General features: G+C 40.0%; 1 protein-coding gene across 4 annotated transcripts in view; it reads right to left on the bottom strand.

The window, feature by feature from the left end:
- Positions 1 to 5659: 5659 nt before the first annotated feature.
- LRCH1 (leucine rich repeats and calponin homology domain containing 1) overlaps positions 5660 to 21250 on the bottom strand; it is a 257491-nt gene continuing 241900 nt past the window's right edge. For 2 of the 4 annotated variants that reach the window (XM_059684471.1, XM_059684473.1), the window contains one exon: positions 5660 to 8071. In XM_059684471.1, coding sequence (XP_059540454.1) covers positions 7961 to 8071 — 111 coding nt within the window. In that variant the 3' untranslated portion in view covers positions 5660 to 7960. Of the gene's footprint in view, positions 8072 to 11523; positions 15795 to 21250 lie in introns of those variants that run through there. The other 2 variants (XM_059684470.1, XM_059684472.1) reach the window with 1 other exon arrangement.

Raw genomic sequence — 21250 nt, forward strand, 5'->3', positions numbered from 1 at the left:
TTTTTTTGGTCATTTGGAAATCATCATTGTGTGACTGCAGGTCACAGTATGAATGTAATCCCATTCAAATCATAGAATGCCAACTGTGGAACAGAGGATTTAAAAGTAATTTAGCCTGAACTCTTCACCTTTCCAGACTTTAAGCCTCTGAAGTTGCAAACTGTTTTTGTCATGTCCATTGTTATATCTCTAGTGTCTAGCAACTGCTTGGCTTCTAGTAGGCATTTAATAATTACATGCTAGCTTTGAATCAGGAAGTAGGCTCAGAAAGGTTAAGTGAATTTTCCTCATCGTTATACAGTTACTAGAGGCCCGGTGCATAAAAATTTGTGCACTCCGGGGGGATCCCTCAGCCCAGCCTGTGCCCTCTCGCAGTCTGGGGCCCCTCAGGGAATGTCCACCTGCTGGCTTAGGCCCGCTTCCCGGGGGATCAGGCCTAAGCTGGCAGTCGGACATCCTTCTGGCAGCCCGGTAGCCCTCGGGGGATGTCCACTTGCCAGCGGGGAGCAGGTCTAAGCTGCAGTCAGACATCTTTAGCACTGCTGAGGAGGCGGGACTGCTGTGCTGGCAGCCGTCAGCCTTGCTTGTGGCTGAGCAGAGCTCCCCCTGTGGGAGCGCACTGACCACCAGGGGGCAGCTCCTGCATTGAGTGTCTTCCCCCTGGTGGTCAGTGTGTGTCATAGTGACCAGTCATTCCCAGTCATTCTGCTCTTAGGGTCAATTTGCATATTACCCTTTTATTATATAGGATAGAGGCCTGGTGCACAGGTGGGGGCCAGCTGGTTTGCCCTGAAGGGTGTCCCAGATCAGGGTGGGGGTCCCGCTGGGGTGCCTGGCCAGCCTGGGTGAGGGGCTGATGGCTGTTTGCAGGCTTGCCACGTACCCTGGCGACCCAAGCTCCCAGCCTCTCCTTTTTTTATTTTTTTCCCCAGCACCTCCTTGAGCGGAAGCCAAGGTGGGCTGGAAGTAGGTATCTTCTACAATTGAAACTTTGTAGCCTTGAGCGGAGCTCAGGTCCAATTGGAAGCCTGGGTTCCCCTTGGCAACCCAGGCTCCCAGCCCCTCCTTGAGCAGAGGCCACAGCCAGCTGGAAGCAGGTATCTGGGATTTATTTATCTTCTATAATTGAAACTTTGTAGCCTTGAGCAGAGCCCAGGGTCAGCCAGGGCAGGCGGGAAGCTTGGCTTCCTCTATCGCAGGGGGCAACCCAAGCCTTCTGCTCACTCCAGCTCTGTGGACGCTGCCATCTTAGTTGGGTTAATTTGCATACTCGCTCCTGATTGGCTGGTGGGCGTGGCTTTGTGGGTGTGGTGGAGTGATGGTTAATTTGCATGTTTCTCTTTTATTAGTGTAGATATGTGGAACAGCTAAGATTAGAAGCCAGATTTCCTAAACCCAATCCAATGATACTTCTTAACTTTTGAGCCAAGTAGATTTATGGATATTGGTTTTTGGGTGTATCTCAAATATAAGAATTAATATGAATTATCTGAAAATAGCTAGTAAGGAAACATAAGTTTCATGTGTTACTGTAAACATAGATTTTTCTCTTAGTTACTTGTAGAAATTTAGCTTGTTGAGTTCACCAAGGAAAGTAATCAGTCTCTTTGTAATAACAGATTGTGTTCCTTTAAGAACTTAATGGATAAACTTGAAACATGATAGATGAAGTCTGGTTGTTTTAAAAAATATATATTTTTCTGTTAGTACAAAGTGTATATATTTTAAACATTCAATAAGAATGTGTATTACATGGTAATGGAATAAGACATCAGGTTCTTAAAGTTACAAAATTAGTACTTTTTAAATATAAATTAGGTTGTTTTAAAAATTAGTGCTACTTAAATATCAGTAGTGGAAATTGAGCCCTGTAGTGAGCTACATACAAAACTGTTCTAGTTTACACAGTCTAGTTTTCTCTAATAAGGTTAATTAAATCACAAATGTTTTACATGTTGGTAGTTCCTTTGTAAAGAAAAAGAGCTGTGTGGTCCTAAGGTCATTGTATTAGTTGAGAATTTAGTCAGAGAAGAACAGCTAGTAGCATATATATATATATATATATATATATATATATATATATATATAGAGAGAGAGAGAGAGAGAGAGAGAGAGAGAGAGAGGAGAGAGGTTGATTTTCTACAAGCAATTTGCTTACATGATTCTGGGGGCTGACTACACAGGTCTGAAACCCACGAGGCAGGCCATCAGGAAGGGAAGGTCATGAGCAGGATGGAACTCCATGGGCAAGGGCTGCAGCTGTTGTCCATACGTAGAATTTCTTATCTCTTGAGGAAGCCTCAGTCTTGCTTTCAAGACCTAAGTCTTGAGGACAACCAGATAATTTTCCTTATTTGAAATCAGTTGATTAGAGATTTTATATCTGCAAAATCCGTTCAGAGCAACATCTAGATTGAATAACAGGGAACTGTAATATAGCCAGCTTGGTACCTCATTATAAGAAAATAGTTGCAGGGTAAACACAAAAACATTTAAATATTCAGTAAATAATTGCTGACATATAGCCAAGGATAACTGTAATAAAGAAAAAGGCCTTCAGTTACAACAAAGAATTGACCATTGAAGATATTTAGGAAGCCAATACATTTGAGCTGCTATGTGTTGCAAATACTGGCCAGAAAAGGGATGAATCCTCATATATGCCTAAATGTAAAATGTTTCCCCCACCAAAAAATTTATCTTAAAGATTCACCTATAATAATAGAAGTGTAATATTCTAATTAGACCAGACATCCTTCCGGATGAAGCCAGGGCTGCGAGAGAAGCCTGGGTAAGGGGTGCTGGCAGCTGGGGGAAGGAAGGCCTATTCTTGCACAAATTCCATGCATCGGGCCTCTAGTACACTTATAAGGAACCAGCTCAGTGACTTTATAGTAAACAATAAATAACCTAAAATGACCTCTTAATATTAGTTTTGTGTGCTTCAAAAAATCAAAAGGAGGCAAAGGAATTGACAGATTTCCTGGGTTATGATAGATATAAAATCCTTTTAAACATCCCTTTAAGAAACAACACAGTACAGTAAAGCCACCATTAAACGTAAAAGGGAAAATGGCAGCAGAGTAAATGGATTCTACACAGACATGTTCTCAGGACCAACCTGGAATTACAACTAAAATACAAAGCACTATCCTGAATAATTAACTGAAGACTAGCTGGAGAGAACCCTGATAACCAAGGATGGAAAGTGGAGACTGCATAGAGACTGGTAGGAAGTGCAGAAGCACGAAAGGGCTGGCTGGGCTTCCCACAGCTGAAGTTCCAGAGAGAGATATCATCTCTGGGGGGTTGATACTGAGAACTCTAGGGTCTAACCCCAAGCGTGGCCCCCTGGAGAGAGCACCAGAACTGAGAAAGGTGCTCACAGAACATCTGGCTGTGAAAAGCAGCAGGGTTACTGTCTTCCAGGGAGAGGCGGCTGGAAATGCAGACACCCTCTTAGAGGGCCAATGCACAGAATTTTTAATGCAGCCACTCACCTTGGGATTCAGCAGAGGGAGGGCAGAGTGGACTGGAGCTGTGTAAACATAAGTCAGGGTTGGGGGCTCTGGGGTTAGAGCTCAGAAGGTAGATGCCAGTTTCCTGTGCTGAGTCATTCCCTCATGCTGTGGAGATAATCTTTCTCAGGCAGACCTTTGCTATTCAGGAAGTTTTTGCCTGGGGGGAAGACAGTTGACCCACTCTATTGGAAAACCCTGGTCCCACTCTGTGAAGTTTCTGAGGCCCATTAAGAGACTGAGGATACCAATAAGCCTCCAGGCAGAAGCAATTGCCCCACTCTGTTTGGAAACCTCTCACCCCACCTGTGGATGATTATTTGGGGCTACTCAAGACTGAATCCAGTCAATCTGCAGGCAGAGGTGGGTCTCTGGAGTCTTTGGGTCTTTCCCTGATCTAATTAGTCAGAAACAGCATTTTGGGAAGAGACTTATTAGTCAATTGTGAGTAAGGTGGCTGCTCCTGAACCAATAAACAATAGCCAGGTAAGCAGTGTCAGGTAAGAACCATAAAAACTTCATGATCTATAAGGCAGGGCTAACTTCCTATAAGAAAGTGGTATTAGGTGGGCAACTCCATAGTCTACTACAAATCCTTTCCATATAGCATTTTGGTAAGACTTTCTGAGATAATGTATGTAAAATTCATTAATTCTCCTACCTGGCATCTCTTCAAAGCCTACTACATAAGCACTGTTTTTACTAACAGAATTAGCTGAGAACAAAATAGACAAGCAGCCTTGATTTAATGGTGCTTATGATTCAGAAAAAAACACTTGACCCACACTAGCCACTCAAAAATACTGGCCATTGTGGTGGCCCATCAGCATGTGCGTGTGAGAAGTAGACAGTGGTTTAGGGTAGAATCCTGCTTTACACACATGCCCCATACTCAAGCAGTACCAATTCTGAAGATAATACCAGACTCAATGTGACCTGATCTCTGCTAGCTGACCTGGAAGATGCAAGATTAGAGAACCAGCTCTACTGGGTCAGTGTTGCCTGGGTCTCCCAGGCCAACCCAGCAAGAACTGGGAAGCCTCCAGATACAGCTGTTGGCTAGAACTCGGTCTCTGGGACAGTTCCCAGCTGTGGCCAATGCCATAGGGCTGAACTGCATAGATGAACTTATTGCAAGCATGTTCCTGCCAGGCTCTCCCGAGGGCTCCTGCTGCCATCTTTCTTTTTGCCCTCACACACTCCTCAGTTGCTCCAGCCAACTTACAATGCAAAGTGTTTGTGAAGCCCCTAATTCTGTGATGTGCAGAAGACCAAGATGACAGGTTTCAGAGTTTGGCAAAAGAGCAGCATTTCCAATGAGAACATCATGGGCCAGGCATAGCTGGACATGAATCTTAAACGTAGAGGACCTGACACTGGTCACTGCAGTTCTTGCTCAAGCTGTTGGTCTAAGGTCTGTGTCTATTGTATGTGGGTTGGGATAAGAAGACAGAAACAATCCGTCATTATTTTGACTTGAATTCTTTAAAGCAGCTGCTCTTCCATTACAGGCAGGCTGGCTGTGGGGGAAAACAATAACACTGGCCAGATCTACAGAAAGTGTAATCAACACAGCCACTTGCTCTCTCTTTTTTTTATTAAATCCTCACCTGAGGATATGTTTACTGATTTTTATTTTTTTTAGAGATAGGAGGTACAGAGAAGAAGAGTAAAATATAGATTGAACGGATTGAACCCACCACCTTTGGGCATATGGGACGACACTCCAACCAACTGAGCCATACCAGCCATGAGCCACTTTACTCTCTCAGTGTCAGATTCCACAGAACCTTCAGGCTTTCTTAGAGAAACTTCTGGAGCCACCACCCAAGTGATAGGTGGAGGGACACCCCTATCCCACCATATTAACTCTATTTTAACTGTTGTATGCTCTGTGGTTCCAGGTAAGATTTAGTTTGGAAATAACACACACACACACATGCACACACAAACATGCACTAGAGGATTGTCACAAACTTTTTAAACAATGACCCCCTAAGATTTCTTTTGTGACCAGTGTCAACCTTTGCATCACATGGGTAAGTCAATCAGAAAATGGTTTGTTCACGTTCAAAGTTTTAATGGCCGTTAAATAAGAAAAGGAAGGCGATTTGCACTACGTACATTCTGTCCACTGATGGTACTGTTAGCTGGCCATGCACATTTTATTGCACATATAAACAGTGTACAACTATCTTAAAGATATTTTTAGCTACACAAGAGCTGCATTTAAAAGAAAGAAAGCCATTTTACAAAATATAGAAGCCATTTGTATTATATAGACAACTTCAAGAAAATACTGAAAATTAATATCAAAAAAACAATTTTAATCTTAAAAAAAATCTCTCAAAACAAGGATTACAGAGCTTCATGTTGCCATATATACACATAAAAAATTATTTCAGGACCCTGTATCTGAATGCCCATCAAGGTGCAGCAATCAAAACTCCTATTTCTATAACCAACCTTTGAATGTTGCTTATATTGAATATGCTCCTTGTTCAAAATGACTTTCTGTTTATATCATTATGCTATTTGACAACAGGTATTTGTGCAGTACAGAAAAATATTAAAATATATTTTAAGTTAGGTTAAAGTGCACAGTACATTTAATAGAAAAGAACTGAAAGCTGCAAATTCAAACCACCATGTTCAGTAATCTCTCACCTTGCCCAGAGCAGAGGGCAGCCGTGGCCTTGGCTGATGTGCTCAGTGCACATCATCTTCCTGGTGTCTTTTCTTTTGTGCTCACCTTTTATTTCTCTTACAAATTGTGGCTGCTGCTGCTCTAAAAACTTACAATGGCTTTTCACAGAGGTAAAGAGGCAGTGAGCATTCATAAGACTGTGAAAGGTGACTGACTGGAATATCCGGACAGCAGGGTGAAGGCTCATTCATGTAACTGCCTACCAACAGTCTGTTGTGTCTGGAAAGTCTTGTGTGAGTCTCTCAGACCAACACGGGTACCTTTCCTTTGCTGGCTCTTTTTTAATCATGTTTCCTTTGAACTAGCTCCCTGCTAGACCACCCAGCCTCACAAATGCAACCTTCCCCTAGCGCCCCCCGCCCCCCCAACTCCCCGTTTTTGCATGCAGCTAACTCACCAACTTACTTACTTTTATAGTTTCACTCCAGAGACCATGAATCTTGCAGTGTTTTATGGGCTACTCTGAAAGCCACCAACTAAATTACAATAAAATGAGCATGTCCACATCTCAAAATCTTTTCTCTTTGAAAACTGGCAGTTGTAGGAAGTGCTGGTTTCCTGATCCAGGTCTTATGTGTCTGACATAACTCTTGATCACTCTCAGTTGAAAGCTGCCCTTTAAGAAACTTTTTGGTTAAACAATAAACTTAGTATCATCTCCACTTTCCTATACCATTTCCGTATTTCCTTTGGTGCTAGCCTTCTTTAATTCCCAAGTTACAGTGCAAAATTATACTTCAAGATAGATGATGCTAACACATTACTTCTTTGTGTTAAAATGTGAATGTTTTGTGTATAGCAAAATATGTATGAATCCAAAAAATAACTGTTCACATTTTATCTTCAAGTTTAATGTCTTTTTCCTCATCACAGCTATTTACAAATAACTTTGGGGTGCTCTCTTGATTTCAGTCAGTTTATTGTATCATGGGACAACAGGGCTGCTGGAATGTAGGAAACTGGATGGAATGCAGAAATATGAACAAGACCAATGTTCTATAAACCAAAGTGTAAGTAATGCCTCCCCAGAAAACAGCTCTTGTCACAGAAACACCTGTTGTTGTTTTTTTCTGAGTTATATATACCAGAAAACATGATTATTGAGACCCAGAACTATGCACACCAAAGAGGATAGAAAATAACTCAATATTTATAATTTAAAAAGTGTTTAACCACAAAAAAGCAGTAATAAAATAGTTTCCTAATTTACAATTTGCATCCAAAGGATGAATAACAACTCACTAATAAATAACATTTATATAAATATTTTGTATGTCGAAAATAGATTTTTAAAAGGCAATGGTCTCAAGAAATTTCTTGAAAATTTTGGTGATGAAAAACTTGATCGAGTCCCCCCTCATCCCCCCACTAAATATACAATGAGTTTGGCTTTAGTGAAACAAGTGCATGTTGCTACAAAATAGTTGTGCTTGGTGTTTTGGTAATGGCAGTGGGTGAGCATGGAAGGGGCGCAGGAGGTTGTAAAGGCATTGATGTGCTGTTAGTTCTTCGTAACCAGCTCCCTCACTGGCTTCAAGATAAATAGCTGTCACATCTTAATTTCGGAGGTCAGTTCTGAAAGGTAGGAAATCTTCTCTTAGGTCCTCCCTTAAATGCAACTAGACTCATGAACACAGGCAATGGGTGGGAGGATGGGGGAACTGGTGCCGAGAGCAGAGTTCAGGATCTCTGATGGGAGAAGGGTTTGGGCCGACCCAAAGGACAGGAGTTGGTTTCAAGTGAATACAGCCTTCGTTATAGTCACATCTAGCAATGCTTGAACAGTAATGCCCACTTTGACCAGGCCTTTCTCTTCAAGGATGTGATGGGGTAGACATAGTTTTTCCTAAAAGAAAGAACAAACATCAATTTTTAATGACCAGTACCTAATCATAAAATCTTGCAATAGCACTGATGGAAGTTGAGCTCAGACCATGTTCCCTTTCTTGTTTTCAGGCCATTACATAGAACTTTACTGTGTTTGCAGAGAAAATAATGACTTTGCACAAATAAGGGGTGATCCAAAAAAGTGCCCAGCCATCCTGAAATCTGCAATAGATCTAAACATTTAACAAAACTTTATACTGAATAACAACCATACACAGTCAGCTAGAAACCACACATCAAGGGCATATTAGCTTATATTCTTTTTTTTAAGCATTCTTTATGATTCTCTCTCTTTTTTTTAATTTCAAAGAGGAAGGGAGAGGGAGAGAGAGATAGAAACATCAATGATGAGAGAGAATCATTGATTTGCTGCCTCCCGCATGCCCCACACTGTGGATCAAGCCTGCAACCCAGGCATGTGCCCCCCACCAGACTCGAACCTGGGACCCTTCAGTCTGCAGACTAACGCTCTATCCACTGAGCCAAACTGGCTAGGGCAACTTATATTCTTATAAATCAAAGTTGCAAATAGCTTTTCACACATTTTTAAAAAAATATATTTCTTTACTGACTTCAGAGAGGAAGGGAGAGGGAGAGCAATAGAAACATCAATGATGAGAGAGAATCATTGATAGGCTACCTCCTGCACGCCCCCAACTGGGGACCGAGCCTGCAACCCAGGCATATGCCCTTGACCGGAATCGAACACGGGACCGCCCCCCCCCCCCCCCCCAGTCCACAGATTGATGCTCCATCCACTGAGCCAAACCGGCCAGGGCCCTTTCGCACATTTTTAAAGGAACTCAAATACTCATTTATACAGCTCACACACTGTTCTATTGACCATGAACTTTAGTTCAATTTATTTTATTTCCTATGATCTCTGGAATGGAGGCATGCTGGTGGATTGGTATCCTTTTTTTCCTGGTTTATGAACAGCCTTATAAATAAGCAATTTTAATAGCCTCTCTTGAAGTATCTTTCATACTGCTGTCAAAGACACAAACATCCTGCTACTTTCTCATGTTGTAATTTTGCTCTTAGGAAATGTCCAGCATATACAACTCAAGGAAAACAATTAACACGAGTCACTCCCGGTATGTAGAAACTTGCATGCAAAACAGTTTATAAAATAACATGATGAAGTAATTTTATGTCTTTGTCATTTGGCTCTGGGGATGAGGGAATCACTTTCCGGAGCGTGACTCCTCGGCTCAGAAAAGACTCCACAGCAAACACTGCCTCTTTTCTACTCCATGATGGTTGTTTCTCCACAGCTCAATGACAGCTGTTTTTAAGGAAAGTTTAAATGGAGACAGTGTTCAACAGGAACAAATCAGGGTCTCTGGACAGACTGCTTCCTTTTCATGTGACTTTTGCTTGAGGAACTAGATCTTCCTGTTGCCTCAATGGTAGGACTCTCCACAAATGTGTACAGATACAGGCCTTGTGGTCTCAAAAAGACCTTCAAAGAACACACCATGACACCTCCAATAACTTGTTGCACTGCCTCAAAATGTCAGTTTTCCTACACTGTCTCACTCATCTTCCTACCCCCACCTCTAACTCCTTCCCTAACTTGAGGTAAATTCAGAGTATCTCAGAGACTAACTCTAGGTCTTAAGAAGTAGCACATGTCAACATAAGATAGCTGATTAGTGAAAGCACAATTCAACCATTGTTTCATGTGGCTGCTATGCATTGAAATACAATTATCTTGTGGCCAATGGCATATTAGGTGGGCAGGCAAGTTATGCTCCTTGACAACTTAGTAGCTGAATGTCAACCAAGAAAAAGGATAGGAGGTGCTATCTGAGTTGAGCTTTGCACTGGGTCAGGATGGGCAGTGTGCTTCCTCCTTGTGCTATAGCTGGAGGTCAGTCTGTACCCTTTCCTGACGCCACAGGCTTGTGAAGTCACCCAAATCTGGCATTTTATTGCTAAGCTTGGTTCCATTGGGGCAGGGATGTGCTTTTCTCATTCTTATGACCCTCATAGCACCCAAGTCAACACCTGGTTTGGTAGGACATGACCACAAATATGGTTAAGCTCTCAGTGCAGGGCATTTAGTTGGGGGGAAAAAAGAAAATCTTCACTTTACAATCTATGTTAAAATCAAACTGAAATGAAATAAAGAGTTAATTGTTTGTTTTAAAAAACCTCTCCTAATAAGATATAGATGAATATATAGTACTATCTTTTATTGTCTAAGCTAAAAAAGAAATATAAAAATATCACGAGATAATATAAAAAAGTCATTGCTTAAAAGTTTAAAGCCTGCATTTGTCAAAACCCACTGCATTAATTAAAAGATTAAAAAAACTATAAAAAAGTATTTACATCAAATTACAAGTGTTTTACATGACTCATAATTGCAATAAATCAGTAAGAAAAGCATTAAGAAATGGATGGAACATTGGACAAGGAACACAAATAGAAATTTTAAAATGAAGGTTATGCCCAAGGCATTTTGAACAAGACATTTTGCTTCTCAACCTCCGTGTTTACTTATGCTTAGGCCTGAATGTTCCTGAATTCTAGTATTATTTCCACAGGGCCTAATCTCTATGTACATGGCTTTTACAGGGCCAGATGTTCTATCTTGCATCCTGCTTGAGAAGGAACAGATCTCCATTAATAAATGTCCCAGTCCCCTTGATGAGCAGTGGCTCCAGTGGCTGAAGAGGTTCCAAGCTAATGGTCATGGAGACATACCCGACTGAATTAGCTTAAGGTCATCATCTCTTCCAGGCCTTTATTTCTTAAACCAGCATTTCTCACCTTCCTGGTCTCCCCCGAGCCCTTACAACTGGGAATGAGAACCAAATAGAAGACATAAAAAGGTACTCCATACATCCTAGTGCATTTCTCCTTTCATTCAGACCCCCTGAAGAAACCCAGAAGTACCCTCAGAATACTCTGATGGGGTTGGAGGTACTAAGAAGAATAGCATAAGATAATAGAAACTCTCTCACACAACATGGCAGCTCCATTATTTTATCACAGGACTGTGGTGAAGATTGATGAGAATTACGAGTTTAGGCACTGGTTGGCAAGATGAGCAAGGGGAGCCTGCCAGAAATGAGGAGGGGTAACAACGAGGACCAGGAAGCCATTGTCCATCACCCTGGTCCTGCCACAGCGGAGGGAATTCCTGGAGTGAACTAGAGGTTGGGATGGGAAATGAACTGCTGTATATTTATAGCTGGTTGAGAAATGATAGAAAAGGGCCACCTCACCTTGTATATAAGAGTTAAAGCTGAGATCTTGTACCTTTACATTGACTTAAAATACATTTAAATTTTAATGTTAGAAGAGCCTAATGGCTTTCCTTGAGAATATGGCAGCACACTGTTCTAGTATACCCATGAGCTTCTTTGGTCGTGTGGTTTTTTTTTTTTTTTTAAAAAAAACACAGAACAGTCATAATTACTATCTTGCATAACAATAATGCTTCCGATCCCCTCTGAAGAAATCATGCTTTGTTTTTTTTTCTCTGATGGTGGAGTCAATGAGGTTCACTCATCCCCTCACCTGCCCCTCTGTGAACCACAGCAAACAGGGCTGGCAAAGGCAGGCACACCATAAAGACTACATGCTAACTTAGACTTCCTGGGTACCTCCTAGACGCCTGGCACCAATGCTCCAGATCTGCATTGATTATTTCTTTCTGACAACCTTGTCAGAAAGACATAATACCTTGGTTTTACAGATAAGAAAACTGAGATGTAGAGTGTTTAAGTAAGTTCACTGAAGTCACACAGATGGTAAGAACTGAAACCAGATTTGAACATGTGAATCATATTAGAGTTGAGGCTCCTTCCAGACATCATGCTGCTTCTCATAGTGTCTTTGACCAACAGCAAGTATGTTCCGTCTTGTGCCCATGAGACAGAAGAGGCTCTGGACCCTCAAAGTCCTATCTAGGCAAGACCCAACACATTCAGCATCAGGTGGGGGATAAGAGAACCCTCAACTTGGCGAAAGGCATTAGCTCTGCCACTCAGCTCATCTGGCTCCTTTTCACAGTGAGGGGCAGGAGCAGGCAGACTGCACACTGTCACTGCCTGGCTGGCTCCTCTTTCCATGGTCCCTTATTCTCCCAAACAGCTACACGCCTACTTCCCAGGCCAACTATTGGACAAAATGAAGTCATTCACATCAGCACATTTTACCTAAAATGTAAATGCCTGGCACTAACTTGATTGAAACTTGAAACAAAATGGTCTCCAGTGCTTTAACATAAGGGGACTTCATGTTCCTGTTCTGCCACATGAGCTCTCTGAGGAATGAATAAATGAACACAAGCATAACCAAAATTGTGGTGAAAATCCAAAGAACTGGACTCTGATAGTTAAAGAAGGCAAAAGGCACACACTTATATACCTGATTGTTTATTGAGAACTAATTTTAAAATGTGAAGCCTAATTTAAAGAAAAAAATCTCCTAAATAAAATCACCAAAATATTTTCCATCGAATCAGGACTCAATTTAGACTCCTGAAATTTTAACCCATTGTACATTACCTTTACCCTGAAGATGAAACAACTTTTGTCCTTACGACTTTTTCCTTTTACGGCAGCAGTAGGTATGGATTATAGAGAGAATCCAAACCACCAAGCACTAAATTTAATTTCTTACTCACAAATGGTATCAGAATATCAAGTGCCTTTACTTATCTACTCTCACTGATGAAATTCCTACTGAATTATCTTACTTTTGAACTCTGTAGGACCCCCTTTACACACGCCCTATTTTATAAGTGTCTCTCCCAGAGGACAGTAAGCTGCATGCAAACCACAAATCTGTAAACAGAGGGAATGAATAGGAATTAGTTATCACACATTGTAGAAATCCTGACAGTGAGTGGTGAGTTGCCACCATTTGGAGGAACTAGAGAAAGAGAACCTTCTATTTCAAATAGATCAGTCTGTTTTGTTTTGTTTTTAAAGTAAATAAGTACTTGGTTCTTGTTATCAGGCATGGGAAGGAAATCTGAAAAATGGTCTTTCTTATCAGAGGAAGGAGATTTAGTATGCACATACATATCACACAATTAAACCCCTGACCACCTCGCAGAAGACAAGCAGGTCAGCCATGTGTCCCCAGGCACACTATAGGCACACTATAATGGCAGCATCAAGCTAGGATGAGTTGCAGGTACCTTGGGGAAGAACCATGGAGAGGGTTTATATTCTGAATACAAATTAACAGCCTGATAATGGGCAAGACAGTTCATTAAAAGTTTTTCTTAAAGGGCTACATTAACTGTGTTCTGCTAGCTATCATACTACTTGATGAAAAAATGCCACCCAACAGATCCCTAGGGGAGAAGCACACTAGGGTGCAGATACAGTAATGACATGAGAAATGAAAGCGTGTCCAAAAAACTACTTTAGACACCTGAATTGAAATATGAACATAGCTACAGAACAATGTCGAATCAACCCAGAAAACTAAATCTGATCTCACATGATTGGTCTACATTGACAAAATTTTCTTCTAGGTGGCCACCCAGTGAGTTATCTCTCTTCTCCCCTGTGGTGCCCCCCTCGTCCCCGCTCCCCAAGAAGAAAAACAAACCAACAGTGCTGATCATTAAAGGAAGCCTCAATGCACTGCAGAGCTAGATGGAAATGGTGAGCGCCACTCTGGGTGTGCACAAAAAATGTACTGATGGGCTGATAAAAACTTGGAATAATCACCCAAAATGTGTTTATTAAGAACTTATGGCTCAGGGTGCTGGTTAGACATTGTACAAAGGGATTTTATTGTTACAGATTGAAGAGTACAAGATAGCACCAAAGACAATTCAGTACATCTGCAGGTTATTTATACACAACTAAGGTTAATTCGATAACTTCACATACCCTGTATTTCACCAATCAATACAAACTCAGAAGGAAAAGGCTCAGTTAACTCAGTTACTTTATCAGGTAAAGAATGTCATCCATCTCCCGTTAGAAAATCTGAGCTGATTAGCAACAAAGAATCTTTATAAATATACTTGTCTAACTAGATGGGTTTTCTACATCCTCCAGTAGCCTGGATTCATGGAAATGTTCATAAAAATACAATTATCATCTTAGTAGCTGTCTATGAAGATCACTTGCATCACAGTAAACTAGAAATTTATCTTGAGGAAGTTAACTCCATCAGCTCCCCAATTTAATAAACAATATTTAGCAACCAGATTAGACTGAAAATAGGGAATATGTCTTAACCTTGGAGCAGGGCTTTCTCATATTAGAAAAAGACAACCCAGAACCAGAAATATTTTGGCCTAGATTAAATTCTATTGGTTTTATCTTTTCAATACAAACTGACCACCTTGCTCCAAGGCAGATATAGTTAATATATAATCCTTTAAGCTTACTAAAAATAAAAGCAGAATGCTAACAATGGTTAAATGGAAATTTCAATTCATTAGAGAAATTACATTCTTCTAAAATAAGAGCAATCTTATTATTAGCTCCTGCCACAGAAACCAGGCTCCAGGACCAAGAATGTTCCATGACTCATGACTTTATTTGAAAACAAATAGTCAAATCTATCACATTCTGGATCAGCTGTTAAAAATGTGATGTAGAAAAAGCCAAAATGACCTATTACATTATTTAAAAATAGAAATCTCTTCCGGAAAATGCTCTTCTAAGAGCTTAAAGAGGCTAACAAGGAGAAGTAAAAATACATGGGAATTGGTGTGCAAGCAAATCTCCCAGGCGGTGCTCTAACACAGATGGCCTTTCCTTCCCCAGCGCCCCTTCTGTGCAGCTGTCTCAAGCAGCAGGGCAAAAGGGCTGGCTCAGGGTAGAAGTGGGCAGCAACCCGCCCTGGTGCCCCTTACAGCTCCCATCCTAGGAAACAGCGAGCAATCCAACTAACTGGCCAGCAAAGCAGTCATTCCCCAGATGGGATTTTTCAATTTGGTCAATAGTTTTTTTTTGTTTTTTTTTTTGTTGTTTGTTTGTTATTTTACTAAAGAGTTTTATAGACCAAATTGGGCCAAAATGCTGGTTTTCTGTCTCCCCTGCAAAGGGGGGTGGGGGGTGGGGAGGACCTCTACAACTCAATTGCCCAGTCCTGAATTAGGTTGGACTTAAATACTGCAAAGGAAAGATTTTCATATTCCCTTTTGTTCCTGTTCTGGAAACTTCTTCTACTCTACCCAGGGCAGGGAGAGGGAAGAGGACCTATATAGCACCCCTGCTGGCATGATGTGGGCTGTGGCTGAGGAAGCATGAGGTGTGAATACACTTCCTTGTCACTTTTTTTCAGTAAGTGAGAAGTTACTTAAAGGGAACTGCATTCTATAAGTTTGTGCTTTTGGAAAATCTGATTGGTAAATGTTCAGCTTCAAAACTCAAGAGACTACTGAAGAGATAACGGGAAGTTTGCAAGGCAAAGGGTCAGATGGAGGAAGGACTCCTAACGGATCAGGGACAGAGCAGAGCGCTTGGATGCACATGCAGACGTTATGCAGACAGGGCATTCCAGCGGTAAGTGATATAGATCAGCACTATAAAGAGAATATGGACAAGACAGAAGCTTATAAGGTCCCTGGAGCGGAGGGCAGAAGTTGGTTGTGGGGGTTTCTCCCCGAGTGCCAGCAGAGTGTCAACAGTCTTTCGAATGTGACGAAAATCCAACTGCAGGATGTCATACGGAGAGCAGAGGTCAGCCTATTCCGAGGGCAGCCATTAGAACAGAAAGAGACAGTGCATACAATTAAAAATACACAGAAGAACAGCTGGAAAGAAGCATACATTTTTGGTTACTAGCAAATGGCAAGAGAAACCTCTTATTTCAAGCAGGTAAAACCCGTTCCACCATCAAAGATTTTAAAACTTTATTCCAAAAGAAAAGTAGCATACCAAATGTATTTTATGCAAAAAGGACGAAGAAATCCTTCACCAGCAATCACACTATTGAGGAATAGACAGTTATATAATCTACATATCCTTCTGGGGGTACACAAGCTTAATATTCAAGTGGCATCATGTGCTCATTAATGGCATAAAAATAAGAGTTTTTCATTTGGGACATTTAAGTCTTAACCTTACTAACAAAAATTATAAACTTTAATCTTCACCTTTCCTCATAGTCCTCTTAATGTATTTTTTAGCCTGGTTTATGAAGAATGAATATAAAGTTTTTCTCTCTGAAAAGTAACACATGCACCTAACCTATTTTCCTTTTAGAATTATTATTATGTTTTATTTACTTATTTATTTTTTTAAACATATTCGTATTGATTTCAGAGAAGAAGGGAGAGGCAGAGAGAGACAGAAACATCAATGACGTGAGAGAATCCTTAATCGGCTGCCTCCTACACACCCTACACTGGGGATGTGCCCGGACCAGGAATCAAACTGTGACTTCCTGGTTCATAAGTTGATGCTCAATCACCAAGCCACACTGGCTGGGCTCTTTTTGGGATTACTGAAAAGTTCTGAGGAATGTTAGCTCTAATTATATCCCTACATGTGTCAAAAAGCATATTAAATTTCATGTTTTTACAACTACGCAGAAACCAATAATCTTGAAGAAATTTCTTATATATGAGGTTAGAATACAATACATTCCCACATAGGGTTATTATGTAAATTTCTTCACCACTAAACAGGTGTGGGGGCAGGAACAGATCTCCATTCATGTTTTGTCTAATTTACAGTCACCATATAAGGAGGCGGAGCTCTTATTTTATTGATTAAATGCAAAAATAAGGAGCTCATTTACTTGAGTTGACCTCCGGATGTCTATTACTGCCAGGAAGCAAACAGTTTTATGATGCACTGAATTCCTGAACAAGAAATGACAATAGCTTAAAATTTATAGTGATTATAATTCATGTCAGTATGAAAAAAAGTTGTAGTTTTGTGTCCAAGTTAAACAAGGATAGAAAATCTGTGATATATTTCATAAATGCAGTAGGCAAAGCATTTAAAATACATATTTTATATGTATAGTATATATTTTATAACATATTTTGATAATATTGTCTGTTGTTTTAGCCTCATTGCTAAGCAGATGTAAATCACAGAGCAACTAAAAGTTGATTTTAAAGTAGAGTTATTTGTCTTAATTGTATCTTCTGAGGTTATCTTGATGCCCTCAGGTAAGGAGGAATACCACAATATCAAGTGGGTTAAATAAGATTAAGAACATTCTCATCTTATTTTACATTATGAAGGTAGAGATACTCAACAAAAGATTTTTTAAGATAATAATCATGTTATATCTATCTAGATTGTGTCTTTTCTCAGTAGATTTGGAAGAATCAAGCTGCCACTGTTATTTTCCCAACAATTAAAACATCTACACATAGATTGGATTTCACTGGGAGAGAGATACTAGACAAAGATTTACAGATGGGAAAATATCTAAAAGAAATTTTCTATTGCAATAAATTTTTTCTATTGCAATGTTGTGCTTAACCAGTGAAATCAGAGCAAAGCAGACATAAGACAAAAGGCATCCATGAACTAAAATGTGATTTCCACAAAAGTGGTATTTCCAGGTTAAAAGCCAAACATTCTATCTCCATTATATATTTCAATAACTTCCCCAAACCCTATGGAAAATGTATGGTCTGCTCCCCAGCAACTCCGTCAGAGAACTCAAGTCAGTTCGCTATTGCAGTTTTCAGGGCACTTATTGAGCAGCACACTTCATTGGCAGATGGGCAGCACAGACCATTCTTTTTATCCTGGAAGTAATTTTATGATGCCAGATTCTGGGCTTAATTCACACTAAAGTAGATAGGGCCTCGAATTACAGTCCATGGTGATATAAAATTTTTTAAAAATATATTGTTGATAATATTACATATATCTCCCATTTTCTCCCCCTTTCCTCCCTTCCATGGTGATTTAAATTAAATCATGATCTCTAAAGGAAAAGGCATGGGTGTAAGATTGTATGGTAGGCAAAATTCTGAGTGACCCTTATGTGTGGCGCATGGGCTGCTGTGGCCCTGAGAGCCGCTCTCGGAATCTACCAGACAACACAACCCTCTGCAAGGACACCACAATGGTAACGAGGGCTGCAGCTGCTAGGGGAACGTGGGAGTTTTCTGACTCTTGTGCTTCCCAAATCTCAGTCTTAATGAAAGGGATTTAACCATTATACTTTTTTCCTCCTTAAAACTGAAATAGAAAAATACTAAAAAGGAAAGAAATTTAAGGAGGCAAAATTTCACCATGCATTTACAAAGCATTAGTAATTACCGCAAGGCATTTGAAAAACTCAGTAACTGTTCCTGGAGACAAATGCAGCAGCTAATTCTCATTATAGTGAACAGAAATCATAATCACCAGAGGAGTATTGGATGGATTCTCTTAGAGTAGTGGTTTTCAACCTGTGAGTCTCGACCCCTTTGGGGGTTGAACGACCCTTTCACAGGGGTTGCCTAAGAACATCGGAACACACATATATAATTACATATTGTTTTTGTGATTAATCACTATGCTTTAATTATGTTCAATTTGTAACAATGAAAATACATCCTGCATATCAGTTATTTACATTACACTACGTAACAGTAGCAAAATTACAGTTATGAAGTAGCAACGAAAATAATTTTATGGTTGGGGGTCACCACAACATGAGGAACTGTATTAAAGGGTCGCGGCATTAGGAAGGTTGAGAACCACTGTCTTAGAGGCAATAGGCAGTAGTATGTGATTAAGATTATTATTCAAGATGGGCTCAGGCGCTGGGGGGTATGGCTCAGTTGGTTGGGCATCCTCCTGTGCACTGAAGGGTCGCAGGGTTCAGGTTTGTTGCGTGCAGGAGGCAGCTAATCAATGTTTCATTCTCTTAGAGATGTTTCTCTCTCTCCCTCTCCCTTCCTCTCTCTCTAAAAATCAATAATTTAAAAAATTGGCTCTGGACAATACTACAGACACAAGCAGAAATGTAGACAGATCTGGCAAAAGTCTAGGTAGGTTATAGATGTTCTGAGTAAAATTTGGTCTAAATTCTAAGAAATTTAGAATAAATTCAACTCATTTAAATATTTTAATTTTTAAAGTCAGCATGCTTACAAAGGATTTATTTTTTAGTCTAAAATATCATAGTACAGAATGTTGATGGTCATTCTGAAAATTTGAAGCTCTAATTAACAGTGTAATGTGTCAGAGAGTTGAGTGGGATAGGAAAGGGTTTCTAGAGTTTTCTCCAAATATATGAGAACTAATTGCTGATTTTATGAACTTAGAAGATAGCTCTAATATTGGTAAGCTAATTAATCTAGAAATGTAATTTAAAACTTTTTGAAGATACTGCTCATATTCACAACTGTGTACATATGAAAGGCTGTCAGACCACTAACCCGAGGTAACTGCCATCAGGAAACACATAGTGGAAAAGGATCTTCATGAAAGGTAAACACATACTAGCTATAAGAAATGTGAATGACTTTAAAAGCTAGAAAACTGTGTTTTTTTAAAAAATTAATTACTAATTTAAAAACTGATGTTAAAAATAAATATGCTGGCTTGCACTTCTGATTACTCAGGATTAACCATATAAATGGAAAAATAAAATAAATCTTACAAGAAGAATCTCACCCTCCCCCCAAAAGTGCTTATTAGCTATGATTTAAATTGATACTAAAGTCTTTGATTTGAGAAGAAAAAGAGGCATTAGATTCAAAGAGAATGAACTCATTTATCCTATTCTCAAGATTCTTAAGAAACAAAAAATATATAGTAGCTTCAACTTATAAATGCCTTTTAACAAAAAACTTCAGAGAAGTTACATATGTATAATTGCTTAAATTCGCACAACAGATGTAAAGTAGGAAATTTGTTACTATTATTTTCAAATATAATGTCTCATTATAAAAAAATGAAATGCAAATATGAAAGCTACTGAAAACAAGGGTCTGAATTAATTTTGATAGGCACTTAGGAATAGAATCACAGTTGTTTAATAATAACTATAGAATAAGAGGTTTTCTTAGGAATCCTTGGAAACTGTGGAGGACATGCTGTAAGAAAATCAGAGTTGGAGAGATAAGCAGCCTGGGAGCCCAAATGGGTCTATCACTCAAAAAGAAGATAAATCTTGACAGCAGATCAAGGACAGGACCTGTCTGAAAGGAGGCGGCAGCTAGGTGCTAATTTTTACGGGGACAATGATAGAACTCACTTCTTTGTTGCACATAGTTGTTAGGTTCTTCCACCCCCCCCCCCAACCTTACATAATAGCTGGCTCAAAAGAGGTGTTCAGGGCAGTTTTTTCAAGGTATTGTGCCTGTCACTCTGTTGGATCACAGGCCATCTGAATAATAAAATGCACCACAAAGATTCAACATCGTCTCTACTTATTTGACTCTGGTAGGGACAGGCAGCAGGACCCTGTCGTGTCCAGTTTCAATTCCACTATATCAATGTGATCATTGTTAGCATCTGAATGTACTTTAGGATTTTATTTTTAACTCTATTTGGCTGATGCAGAAGCTGAGGGACACCAAGTGATCTATCCTTGTGGACACACAATGAAAACCTCCACTTCCAACAGTACTGCGCTTCCCAAGCAGGCAGCACAGGTCAGGACTACCAGGTGTCTACCACCCTCCAGACAGGTGCTGCCCTTAGTCCTCTCTTCTCTCTGGAAACAATAATGAATATGAAGAGAACACAAAGTACATTTCTAGTCCAAGTTCCCTCCTCATCTGAAGAGGGCAGATCTATTAAATTAAGGAAGGACCTTGGTCCTTTAAAGAGGTCTGAGGCCAAAGCTATTTATTTAAAATCAAGTAGAAAAATTTCCCCCATGAACTAAATAAATACCTACTTTTTAACACTTTTGAGGCTATTAAATCAGATTTCTCTCAACCCAAGTCAATACTACAATAGTCCTAAATTTGGATCAATGTGGAAACCCCAAATAGCCAACCATGAACACCCTCCATCAAGGTCAGAGGCCAGGAATGGCCAAGCTGACTCAGAAAAGGCAAAGGAAGCCTCAGTATGTCCATAAATAGCCCATGACCCATAGGCTTAATTGGAGTCAGATTCCTGAATGAAACAAAGAATATTTCCTAAATAATTTGGAAGCCCACCGAGGGTAGGCCTGTCTTCAAGATCAAGCTGAAGCTTGCACCAGAGATCACAGACAACTGCAAAGT

This window comes from Myotis daubentonii, chromosome 2, assembly GCF_963259705.1.
Source record: "Myotis daubentonii chromosome 2, mMyoDau2.1, whole genome shotgun sequence".
Taxonomy (NCBI): Eukaryota; Metazoa; Chordata; class Mammalia; order Chiroptera; family Vespertilionidae; genus Myotis; species Myotis daubentonii.